This window comes from Capra hircus, chromosome 9, assembly GCF_001704415.2.
Source record: "Capra hircus breed San Clemente chromosome 9, ASM170441v1, whole genome shotgun sequence".
Lineage (NCBI taxonomy): Eukaryota > Metazoa > Chordata > Mammalia > Artiodactyla > Bovidae > Capra > Capra hircus.
Window position 1 is genome coordinate 30,121,783 of NC_030816.1, and position 13,388 is coordinate 30,135,170.

General features: G+C 37.6%; 1 protein-coding gene across 2 annotated transcripts in view; it reads left to right on the forward strand.

Annotated features, from left to right (window-relative positions):
• The window catches only part of PDSS2 (prenyl (decaprenyl) diphosphate synthase, subunit 2), a 279,997-nt gene that overhangs the window by 219,298 nt on the left and 47,311 nt on the right, over window positions 1-13,388 (forward strand). For both annotated transcript variants that reach the window (XM_018053102.1, XM_005684603.3), the window contains 2 exons: window positions 2,075-2,248; window positions 3,528-3,659. In XM_018053102.1, coding sequence (XP_017908591.1) covers window positions 2,075-2,248; window positions 3,528-3,659 — 306 coding nt within the window. The remainder of the gene's footprint in view (window positions 1-2,074; window positions 2,249-3,527; window positions 3,660-13,388) is intronic.

The window sequence follows — 13,388 nt, forward strand, 5'->3', positions numbered from 1 at the left end:
TTGGTTCTCCACTATTTTTACTGTACTGTTTCATTTAAATTTTCTACACGCTAACTTCGTTTATGGATTTGAAATAGGATTGCAGTATATACATTAAAAAAATACATATTTTAGTAAGTGCTTTTTTTCCCCATCAAAAATAGAATTTTGTCAAATTCATCTTTAGTATATCTGGACAGATAATATGGTTTTTATCTAGGCTTATTAATATGATATATTAACTTTGTACATTTTAAAATCCATTCTCAAATTTCTAAAATTAAATGCTGTTATTTATCTGTAATGTTTTATGAAGCAGTCTATGCACTGTTTCTCCCTGTGTGGCTTTTTTGATTATTACACAGTAGTAGGTTGCATATTTGTGACTGTTGCTATAAGTTGAACTCTCTTTTTGTTTAAAAGCATATAAAATTGAGAATTTGATCTGACCGATGGTTGAAGATTCCCTTCAGCATGGTGAAAGAGGTGGGGCTAAATCTGAGGTCATTTTTTAATGACCTCTCTGTTTAAGTTTTATTACTGTTTTTTATTTTGTCGCCACATAATGATGGAAGAAGGATTGCGGTGTGGGCAGCAGGAAGTAAAGTGTTTAGGTTCATTAATCTTTCTGGATTAATGGGTGCTCTCTAGTTAGTTTGAGGTTTCCAAGAAACGCTGTCAAATAAGTTTTGTTCTACATATGGCTTCATCATTCTCCTCAGGGAGCTCACTGCCTAAAGTAGAGCTGTCCACTAGGATAGCCACCAACTCCTTGTACTTGTTGAGTACTCGAAATGTCACTGGTGATATGCTATAAACGGAAAATACACACTGATTTTGAAAACTTAGTATAAAAAAGAATATAAAATATTTTAATAGTAATTATGATTATGTATGATTGTATATGATTATTAATATTGATTTTATGTTTTAGTAATATTTTAGATATATTAGGAGATAAAATATGTCATTAAGATTAATGCCACCTGTTTCTTTTCACTTTTTTAATGTAGCTACTAGCAAATTTTTAATTGCATATGAGGTATACATTATATTTTTATTTGACGTCATTGATCTAGAGTCAGTAGGTTTGTATATGCATACTTAAAGACACTACTGTAATTTTTGTAATTTAAAAAGATGAAATTAAATAAACTACAATTATATCTTCCCTTATACCTTTTTTCTTCTTATGGGAATAAACTTTGTTGAATAGTATGATTTAATCATATGCCATTATAATAATGGGTTACCTCCTCTCTGATTTTTCTGTCTAACTGGTTATAAGAGAATGCAGTTCCTTCATTATGACCTTGACATTTCAACATAAAGACAATAGGATTCTTGTATCTTGGAACACTAGCACTTAATTAAGAACTGATACAAATATAGAAGACTTAGCTTGAAGGTTTAAGTTTCTATTAATATTTTTGCCTTATCCTGTAAGTGTATATATAGAGAGATATAGATAGAGATCTACAGATACATACTTTTTATATCACTTTTAAAATTTGTTTTGTTTGTTTTTGCCATGTGGCTTGTGGAACCTTAGTTTTCTGACCAGGGATCTGTCCTGAGTCCCCAGCACTGGAAGCGCAGAGCCCTAACCACTGGACTGCCAGGGAATTCCCCTAAAGTATATTTTAAGAGAAATTCCTTAGTTCAAAATAAAATTTGCTTCAACATTTCTTTCATTTTTCTCAATTACCCTAAAAAAATAGTTCCCACCTCCTTAGTTCCCTTCAGGTGGAGGTGAGGGTCAACATCCTTTAGTTCTGTCTTGTTGTGATAACCTGAGTGTTTAAAATAGTTCTTTATTTTTTTAAAAAAGAAATTATTCATTTGACTGTGCCAGGTCTTAGTTGCGACTCATAGGATCCTTACTTGCAATATGCAAACCCTTGGTTGGGGCATGTGGGATCTATTTCCCTGACCAGTGATCGACCCTTGGTCCCCTGCATTGGGAGCACAGAGTCCTAGCCACTGGATCACTAGGGACGTCCCAATAGTTCATTTCTTAACACTTGTTCTTCAAAAACCGAAACAAATTACTCCTAAAATCTTTTTAATCTTGGCTTTTGTTGCATTTTTTTAGGAAAATCATATCACAGATGATATTGGAATATCGACTTGGAAGAAGCAGACTTTTCTCTCCCATGGTGCTTTACTAGCAAAAAGCTGCCAAGCTGCAATGGAATTAGCAAAGCATGATGCTGAGGTTCAGGATATGGCATTTCAGTATGGGAAGCACATGGCTATGAGTCATAAGGTATTTGCACACCCTTTCTGTTTTCTCAGTATTTAAATAGCTAAAATGATACACAAGAAGCCTTTTACCATTTAATAAACTGCTTTTATATATCAGAAACTGTTTATTGAGTACATAAAATTTATTGTTCATGGTGATTATTATGTAATATAAACAGTATGATTAGTGAGTACTGCATAATTTTGATAGAAAGCTAGAGCTTACTTAAGCCATATTTGTGATGTTTGTCTTTTCTTATCACCTGAAAGGTTCTTGAAAGAATTATTGCAAATTATTAAATAACATGTAATGTTGCTAGTAACAAATTGCAAGAATATTTGGGTTTTTGTTACAGTTTCCATATAGTTCCTATGTAAAACATATTGTGGAAAGTTAATGAAATTTAGAAATATATGGAGTAAAATTGAAAGCTTTAATTCCAATAACTGAAATATAAAATGTCTTAAGGGAGGGAGGTTGAAGAGAGAGGAGATATATGTATATTTGTGCCTGATTCACATTGTGCAGCAGAAACCACACACTGTAAAGCAGTTATCCTCCAATTAAAAATAAATTTTTAAAAAATGTCTCAAGATTAGCTGTTATATTGTTATGTCTGCTGCTGCTGCTGCTAAGTCGCTTCAGTCGTGTCCGACTCTGTGTGACCCCAGAGACTGCAGCCCACTAGGCTCCCCCGTCCCTGGGATCCTCCAGGCAAGAACACTGGAGTGGGTTGCCATTTCTGTCTCCAATGCATGAAAGTGAAAAATGAAAATGAAGTTGCTCAGTCGTGTCCGACTCTGTGACCTCATGGACTGCAGCCTACCAGGATCCTCCGCCCTTGGGATTTTCCAGACGAGTACTGGAGTGGGATGCCATCGCCTTCTCCATTGTAATGTCTATGTATATGTTATTTTAAATTCCATTTAGTATGTATTTCTTAGATGCTGCTTAAATAGCTCATAAGAAGGGGGAAATATGTAATATTTCCAGATGAGTTTTTATGTACTTTATTAAATTGTTGATTAGTTTATTAATATATTAATATAATTTCTAAATCCTTAGGTTAAACTTGAAAAGGAAAATAAATTTAAATAAAAAAGGGATAGGGAAAAACTATTAAAAAATTTTTTTAAGATTATTGTTAATCATATGAGCTGTTCTTTTGCTTATTACGGTACATCTAAAAACTGTTCCTTAAGCTTTATTTTTCACTCTATAACTGGTGCTTTCTGAGTATGATTGAAACATGCCATTGTATATGCATTTACTGATTTAACTCTTTGACTACTCTTTCTAGATAAATTCGGATCTCCAGCCTTTTATTAAAGAAAAAACCAGTGACTCCTTGAGTTTTAATCTAAACTCAGCTCCTGTAGTCTTACACCAGGAGTTTCTTGGAAGAGACTTGTGGATAAAGCAGATCGGAGAGGTAAAATGAAATTGCTCTTATTTTAGATACCAATAGTATTTAGTTAATTTTAAAACATAACTCATATTTTATGATGATCTAAGAGCAATAGTCATATAGAGCATATAGATCAGTCATATAAGCGCTTATCATGTAACAGGTAAAATTCTTACTTTATAATCCACAATTTTTGAGAGTTAAGTGTTAGTTAAAAGTTAGAGACTACAATACTGTATTTTCTTGTTATTTGAGTTTATAGAATACTGTAATACAAAACTAGTGCCTGTGGTGAATGCTAATTAATTCAGATGATTTTTTTTCCTAAAGGCTTTCAAAAATTGGGCTATGGTAATAGCACCACCCTTTAACTGACGGCAATTTCCCATCTGTAGACTCTAGCACAAGCTGCAGAATTCCAGGAGCTCCGTCTGTCAGCTCATTGGGTTATTTTAAAACAAACTTGGACCCTGAATACTTAAGTTCTGAGGCATTATCAAAAAAGAAAAAAAAGTATAGTTAAGTAGGAGGAGTTAAGGAACTTGAATTGGGTAAATTTTCTACTTTTCTGTGGGAGAGAGACGGTATGGAAGATGAGAGGAAAATTTTTGGATTTTTTTTTAATCCAGAAAGTCTGGATTAAAAAGTTCTTGGACTTTTATCCAGAGCTTCATGGAATTTATTTAACTTGGTGGTTCTAATTGACTGGGTTAATCTGAGATACAACCTGGGGAACGAGGCACAGTTGGGGTGGAGATAGATAACATACCTAAAGCAGAGAGACCAGAGATACCTGCTTTTGGAAAATTAAGATTTTCCCTCTCCCACCTCTCCTCCATAATAGATGTCAAAATGCCAACAGCCAGCTTAAAATTCCTCATGTTCACCAGGTAGAAAATGAGAGGATTCCTTTCTGGAGAAATTGTCAAACTCAGAGGAAAAGCCCTGCAGATGTGGACATTTGGGGCTGTCTCAGTAAACAGGCCGTGTCCCTAACCAGCTGCTTTACAGTGAGGTCCAACAGTTGACAAGCCTCAGAGTGTCCAAGGGCACAGAAATATCCAACTGAAGTAGAATAGCTAATAAAGGACCCTTGGGCATTTCAGAGTAGCCTCTGCTGGAAAGAATGAGTCAAAAGCTAACTGATTTAAAAAAAAAAAAAGAGGAAACAGAGACAGTGCAAGGGAAAAAAAAGTTCAAATGTACTGTAATCAATATATTCAGTGAGATAAGATAATAAATCCATGAAATGAGAACACGTGATATGATGGGCTTCCCTGGTGGCTCAGTGGTAAAGAATCCGGCTGCCAGTGCAGGAGACACAGGTTCAAACCCTGATCCAGGAAGCTCCCACATGCCACAGAGCAACTAAGCCCAGGGCCACAACTATGAGCCTGTGCTCTGGAGCCTGGGAACTGCAACTGCTGCGCCCGCATGCCGCCACTACTGAAGCCCGTGTGCTCTAGAGCCTGTGCACCACAACAAGAGAAGCCACTGCACTGAGAAGCCCATGTGTGGCAGCCTGAGCGTGGCCCCCGCTTGCTGCAACTAGAGAAAAGCCTTCACAGCAATGAAGACACGGCACAGCCAAAAATAAATAGATAAATAAATTCATTTAAAATGAAAGGAACAGATGATACATAAAATGGGACAATTCAAAAATAAGAAATCAGAATTATAAAGCATAAAAATATGAAAGTAGATTTTTTTTAAAAAATCAGTAGAATAAACAAATAAGAAAATCCCCAGAAAACTGACTAAAAAGACAGTAGAAAAATAGAAAAGATAAGAAAATTAGAGGACCAATTGAAAGATGAGTCCCAGAAAGAGAAAACTGAAAATGGAGATGAAAAAATTAACAGAGAATTAAAGAAAAGAAAAATTCTAAGAATCGAGGGACCTGAAGTTGTCTCCAAATTGAAATGTTACTCTAAATTATGAATTTTAAAAGACCGACACCAAGTACTATCATTATCAAATTGTGAAACAGTGGGGATAAAGAAGAGATCCTAATACTTCCAGAAAGAAAAAGAAATACCAATGTACAAAGGATCAAGAGTTAGTATTGTCTTAGTGGTGACACGGAAAGCTTCAAGGCAATGAAGTAATAACTTCACCATTCAGAGAGAAATTGTTTCCAACTTAGAATTTTATGCCAGTCGTACTAGCAAATGTGATATTAAATAAAGACAACTTAAAACAGCATTTCAAAAAGCATAGTTTTTTTTAGGGAACTGGTTATATATTCTATCAAGGGAGTAACCAAGCAAGAAAAAGGCATGGAGTTTAGGAACTAGGGCATCAGCCATAGGTGTGAAGTGATAGGAATTCCCAGGACACCGTGAAAGGAAGAGTAATAAACAAGAAAGAAGAACGCCAACAGTAAGAGCACTTACTGTGTGCCACCTACTGTTCTGATGAGAAACCTGAGGCAGAGAGATTAACTTGAGCACAGTCACACAGCACTGGCAAGTGATGGAGCCAGTACGCAGACTCAGGCAGCCTGACTACAGGACCCATATCCTTAAATACAGTAACATGCTATACTATCTCTCATCCAAGCAAGTCCTCGCTGATAGCTCTGCATCCAAGCCACACTGGAACAAGAGGACAGAGATCTCCAGAAGAAATATCTCTAAGGAAAACATGGAACTGATGATCCCCTAGTGCTTGGCCATATTGAGAATTTAGGAACTATTAATGACAAGAACATAGAAACTAAGTGTAGTAGTTACTACTGTTGCCTGACACATTACCCCAAAACTTAACTGTTTAAAATAACCATTTTAGGGGACTTCCCTGGTAGTCCAGACTCTGAGCTTCCAGTGCAGTGGCTGTGGGGTTGATCTCTGGTTAGGGAACTCAGATCCCACATGCTGCATGGCCTGGCCAAAAAAATATAATAATAATAATAACCATTTTATTATGTTCATGGATGAATTTGGACAGTGCACAGAGGGATGACTGCTCCATGATGTCTGAGACTTCAGGTGGAAAGACTCAGAAGCTGGAGGTGATTCAGTGATGCTGGAGACTGGAATCATTTGGAGGCTCTAATCACATCTGGCACTTGGGCTGGGCTGTCAAGAAAACAAGGTTTCTTACCAACTCAAATACTCATACATGCCCCCCCACCCCCCACCCCCAACTTAGCTTGGCTTCTTACAAAATGGCAGCCTCAGAGTAGTCAGACTACTTACTTGTCTGTCTCATTTTTCCTCTCTTTGGCTATTTCTTCTATCTTCTAGTACTGTTCTTTCTTGATTTTTAAGTTTTAGACATTATCTATTGATCCTATAATGATGACTCAGGACTCCAAACACAGAGCGTTCCTTCCAGCAAACAAGGGAGAGGCTGCATTTTCTTTTATGACCAGCCTCTGGTGTCACCTCTCATTTTCATGGTCTTCTTTGAAAATAATCACAGACCCACCCAGAATCAAGGGGAGGCACCTGTGTACCTCATCTATCACTGGTAACAATTTCAGTCAGTTTGGGGTCCACTTCTATAAACAGCCACATTAAACATGTGAAATTAAATGAGGCAGTTTTTAGCTATAGTGAAAAAATTTCAATGTATAAGAAAGGAAATGTGATCATAATACTTTACATGGCTTAGAGAATAATATTTATATAGCATAAAAATGTGAATCAGTTCAGTTCAGTTCAGTCGCTCAGTCGTGTCCAACTCTTTGCAACCCCATGAATCGCAGCACGCCAGGCCTCCCTGTGCATCACCATCTCCCGGAGTTCACTCAGACTCACGACCATCGAGTCAGTGATGCCATCCAGCCATCTCATCCTCTGTCGTCCCCTTCTCCTCCTGCCCCCAACCCCTCCCAGCATCAGAGTGTTTTCCAATGAATCAACTCTTCACATGAGGTGGCCAGAGTACTGGAGTTTCAGCTTTAGCATCATTCCTTCCAAAGAAATCCCAGGGCTAACCCCCTTCAGAATGGACTGGTTGGATCTCCTTGCTGTCCAAGGGACTCTCAAGAGTCTTCTCCAACACCACAGCTCAAAAGCATCAATTCTTCGGCGCTCAGAATACCAAATACTAATTTAAACCAAAAAACATAATCACTGAGGAGAGGGTAAGGGAAAGGAATATGTTTGGTCATATAAGAAATGTAATTATTCCTGTTTTCGTAATAGGATCAATAGATAATGTCTAAAACTTAAAAATCAAGAAAGAACAGTACTTGAAGATAGAAGAAATAGCCAAAGAGAGGAAAAATGAGACAGACAAGGTCTGAAGAGTGCTAGGGTATTTTGTTAGAAGCCTTGTGCTATTCGAGTCTTTAATTACTATACATATGTTTGTTTTTATTTTAAAACCTTTAGTTTAAGATTTTATATACTTTGCTATAGTAATTGCACTTCTAATAATGTGTCCCAGGAAAAATATCATAGATGTGGGCCAAGATTTATATATTAAAATATGTAGTAAGATACTAATTATAAAAGGAAGAAAATGAAAATTGATCCACTTGAAAATAGAAAAAAGTTAAATGAAGTATAGTACAAAGAAACATTATACAACTATTGAATATTGTATTACAAGGATTGTATTTGTGTGCTTTTTGACAGCTGAACCAAAAATATATATATACAGATGGCGTTAGTAACTCTAATTGGGTTACATTAGAATACATTGCAGATTTATATAGTTTGGTTGAAAAGATCCAACTAAATATGTTAAATGAAAGCTATGAAGTCTCAGTTGGCTATTCACATATATATATATATATGAGTAACACAGATAAGAATTTTAAAGAAGCTTCACAGAAAAGGGACATATTTAACTCTTAGTGTCTTTGCAAGCTTACAAAGTTGTAAATATAGACTATATGAGAGTCCAGGATTTCCTAAACAGCTGGTGAAATATCCCCAAATCATTATCTTAAACTTGATTTTCAGTTCAAAGGCATATCCTTTCCAAATAGCCTATGCCTTAGGCATGAACTCAGGAAACTTCCCTCATAGCTCAGTTGGTAAAGAATCTTCCTGCAATGCAGGAGACCTGGGTTCGATTCCTGGGTCAGGAAGATCCACTGGAGAAGGAAATGGCAACCCACTCCGTATTCTCGCCTGGAGAATCCCATGGACAGAGGTGCCTGGTAGGCTGCAGTCCATGACGTTGCAAGAGTCAGACACAACTTAGCAACTAAACCACCATCTAGGCATTAACTCTAGTAAATTAACTAGATCTTGTCCAGGGGTCAGTAAACTCTGCTGAGATGAAACCCAAGAGCAAACAAGGTTATGTCCATCAACCTAGGTCTCCTGTGATCATCTCTAAATCCTCATCCTTCAGGAAAAACTAGCAGTTTATTCCTCACCTCAGGGCCTTTAGGCCCTTCTTATATCTACATTCTGAGTCATGAGCAGGGTCACAGAAGGAAAAAAGATGAATTCATCTGAAGCAAATAAGAAATGTAAGAAGTTAGTTTCTATCATGCAAGGAGCAACATTCTTCAGGTTAAAAAACTCCTTACTTGAGTTTATTTTAATTTTCTAAATTATATTCATGTTTATATAAAGCTGTCTACAATAATGATCTTGGTCTGTGCATATCCCCTAGTCAGAGTTAGGGAACACAATTTGCGTAACACTTGAGAGGGACATTCTATCCTCAATCTCAAGGAGGCTGCTTATTAATCCTGAAATTACTTCTGGTGCTCTCTTTCCAACTTCCTGTGATATTTTTCTCCTCTGTATTTTTATACTTTCTTCTCCCAGGTTTTGAATTTTATTATAAGATTCTTAAGGATAATAGTGAATTTACTTTTGAATTACCAATGGTACTTGCATAATGACTCGCTTGGAGTAGTCATCCAATTGTGCGTGCTTGCTAAGTCACTTCAGTCGTGTCCAACTCTTTGTGCACCACCCTATTGTAGCCCTCCAGACTCCTCTGTCTGTGGGATTCTCCAGGCAAGAATACTGGAGTGGGTTGCCGTGCCCTCCTCCAAGGGATCTTCCAGACCCAGGGATCAAACCCATGTATCTTATGCCTCCTGCACTGGCAGGTGTGTTCTTTACCACTAGTGCGACCTGGGAAGCACCAGTCATCCATTAGTATTCGTCAAAAAGTGTGTGTGGTGTAGTCTTCTGGGGACAAAACTGGTGGCAGCTTGTTTTGTTAAATAGAAATAGTCAAGGTGGTATTAACAGAAATGGCCCATAGAGGACCAGGATTTGGGAGACCTAGATTCTGGTTTGGGCTCTTCTAGCATCTGTTTCCAGAGAAGGCGATGGCACCCCACTCCAGTACTCTTGCCTGGAAAATCCCATGGACGGAAGAGCCTGGTAGGCTGCAGTCCATGGGGTCGCTAGGAGCCAGACACGACTGAGCAACTTCACTTTCATTTTTCACTTTCCTGCATTGGAGAAGGAAATGGCAACCCACTCTAGTGTTCTTGGCTGGAGAATCCCAGGGACGGGGGAGCCTGGTGGGCTGCCATCTATGGGGTCGCACGGAGTCGGACACGACTGAAGTGACTTAGCAGCCACAGCATCTGTTTACCTTAATCACTTTCTTTAACATCTTTTTTATTTTTTTGTAAAATGATGGCATTGAACTAGATCATTTCTAAGGTCCCTTTCAGCTCTCAAATCCAAGAAATTTCTTTTTAAAAAAACTCTTAAACAGGAAATGCATTGTAAGAAAAAATATTTATCTATATTAGAAGCTAAGTTCTACCTTTGACACCTTTGAGAAATAGAAACATCTTGCTCCCAGTGATGAAAGACAATTATGATTTCTTATTGTCACATATAAAATTATTTCCCTGCTCTGGTCAGGTAGGTTTGAGTCCCATTTGTCTTTTCAATTTCCTGCTTAGGGAGAGTGAGAATTAATGACTAGACAAGGAAGGGAAGAGGGGATTACATACCCTTAGTGCACATTCAACATCACTGCAAAGCCAAGAAGCAGAGCACCTCTGAAATTTTTCATATCACTCTGTCCAACTTCCCCCTCCTCCCCAAGTCTTAAGATTGGACGGCACTCTTCCATTGCACCCGCAGTACACACACTACGCACTTCTATAAGAGGCAGTTTAGAGCCCCAAACCAGATCAGAAACAGCTGAAAGATATTTGGTGAGCAATGTCTCCATACTAAATTCTACAGATCCCTCCCTACCTTAATTTTAAATTTAAATTTGTAGCTGCTGAAAAATAATGATCAGGTAGAAGTACTGATAGTAAATGGGTGATTCACCCTAGGGAAGTGAAGTCATTACTCAGCTATCATTTTGATTCCTAATAAAAGAAAGTTAGAATCTTTCAGAGAACCACAGAGCTCTGACTCTTTCAGGGAGTCCAGGGGCTATTGCAGGTCAGCATGCTTTATTTTTAATGATCCTTCTAGTTTCCTGCTGCCATTACAATAAGAAATAAGAATTATGAAAATTTTTTTTCTTGGCTATGTCTGAAAGTACTGAAATGTCACTTAGGCTTGTGACTTTCTGACACTGTTATAGCCATCCACAAAATACCTTAAGTGAATACATACTACCACTACTAAACTAGCTATCACTTGTCCCTAGCTATTGTACTTTTTATTCAAAAAATAAAACATTTAAAAAAAATTGCTAGAAAAGGCTGGTATGCACAAACATAACATGTGTATATTCTTAAACAAAAGAGAAGGTACACATTCAGAGAGTCCTCATTAATGCCATATGATATTTTTCTAATTATTTATGTTATTTTTTAGTAGTTTCAAAAGGAATAATACTGACAACATCCTCTACCATGTAGAGTATAGGCATTTGAAAGGAGACCACAAAGACTATGAAATGGCTCTAACTATCTCCTAAATTAAAGTACTTCTTAAGGAAACAAAGTGCTTGAATATAGGAGATACAGCAGTAAGTTGTCTGAAGGTTGTCTGTGGCCTTGTTAAGAGAAACACAAATGTAAGGAATACTGTAATTGATGCCATTTGGGCAGCTCAGAGGAAAGAGAGTTTGAATCTGATTGAAAATGTCAAGAAAGGGTTTGTAAAGTAAGTGATATCTGAGATAGTCCTTGAAGAAAAACTTAACAATGAAGATGGGAGTGAGGGCTTCCTATACAACAGAAGCCATGAAGAAGAACAGTTGCAGATGGGCAAGTGTGCCGTGTATTCAAAGGGAAAAAAAATTATAATTTGGATGGAAGACAAAAAAACATAGGGCAGTATGGAGACAGATGGAGAATTGCCAAAATAGTACATAATGACTATGCTTAAAGACTCTGGTTCAAACAGAAACATGTATAGCAATAGTCAAAAAATGGAAGTGACTCAGTGCCCATCAAATGATGAATGTATCCATGCAATGGATTATTATCTGGCCATTAAAAGGAATGTAGTATTGATACTTATTCCACCATGACAAAAATGTTCTAGAACTGGATAGTGGTAATGGTTGCACAACACTGTGAATGTCCTAAATGTCCCTGAGTAAAATGGTGAATTTTTCATGATGTGACTTTTGCCCCAACTGAAAAAATAAGACTTGGATGTTTGTAGAAAATGAACTTGATTCAGAAGTCATGGAGCAGAAATTGAAAGTTTTTGAGCCAGGTAATGTCAAGGTTTGAAATGTGTTTTAGAGAAGTGTATCTAACTACATTATGTAGAATCAGAAGAGCAAGAAGATACTATAGATACTGTAGTCAGAGTTGTGGGGAATCTGTTAATAAGTGCAGGGGAAAAGTCCTAATCAGAGTGTTGGCAATGAAAATGGAAAAGTAAGGAGGTTAGTTATAAAATTCACTTTAGAGAGGAAATATATTGGACCTGAAAACTGATATGACAGGAAGAAGCTGGTAGATGTATACTAGTGAGTGGTGTTCAGAGGCCAAAACCAGGATATAGAACTTGGATAACAGGAAGAATTGTGCTATTAATACAAATAGGGAAGTTAAGTGGGAACATTGGTATAAGTTTGGTTTTTGACACGGTGAGCTTGGAGTACACCATCAGGGTTGGTGACCATCAGACCTTGGGACCTGGCCATCACCTTGGGACATAGCTACTGGAGGAAGCAACTCAGTTCTGTCAGCCTCATTTCCTTGCTCATGGCCTTTGTGAGATCCAGGTAGATTTTTTTTCTCTTAGTCAAACTGTAATTTTATATTTCACATCTCCTGGATTCAAGCATGGTAAGAAAAATGGCTTAAAAGCGATAATAGGACTTCTGAACAAAGAGAGATTTATGATGTAGGTAATAAAAGCCTCTGCTCTTTTTTAATGGGATACCATGTGTTGTGTCACTTCAGTCGGGTCTGACTCTTTACAACCCTGCGGACTGTGGCTTATCACAATTCTCTGTCCATGGGATTCTCCAGGCAAGAATACTGGAGTGGGTTGTTATGACCTCCTCCAGAGGATCTTCCCAACCCAGGAATCGAACCCTGTGTCTGTTATGTCAACCTGCGTCTGTTATGTCTATCTGCATTGGCAAGCAGGTTCTTTAACTAGCACCACCTGGGAAGCCCTAATGGGGTACCATAGCCTTCCTCATCTGTGTATTTCTTCCTCTTACATTGAAGAGGAAGGAAGAGAATACAAGAAAGTTAATTCCATGGACATTCACATTTGCCTCCAAAAAATAGCTTTCCCTGGAGAGAGATGGTAAAATCAGGTACCTACGCAGTCCAGTTCTGAAGGGTGTTCACTTCCTTGCAGATGCCTTCTGTGCTTTCTTATTATTAATATTAGGTAAGACTGGTCAAGATAGCAAAGGGAAGGGCTGCCC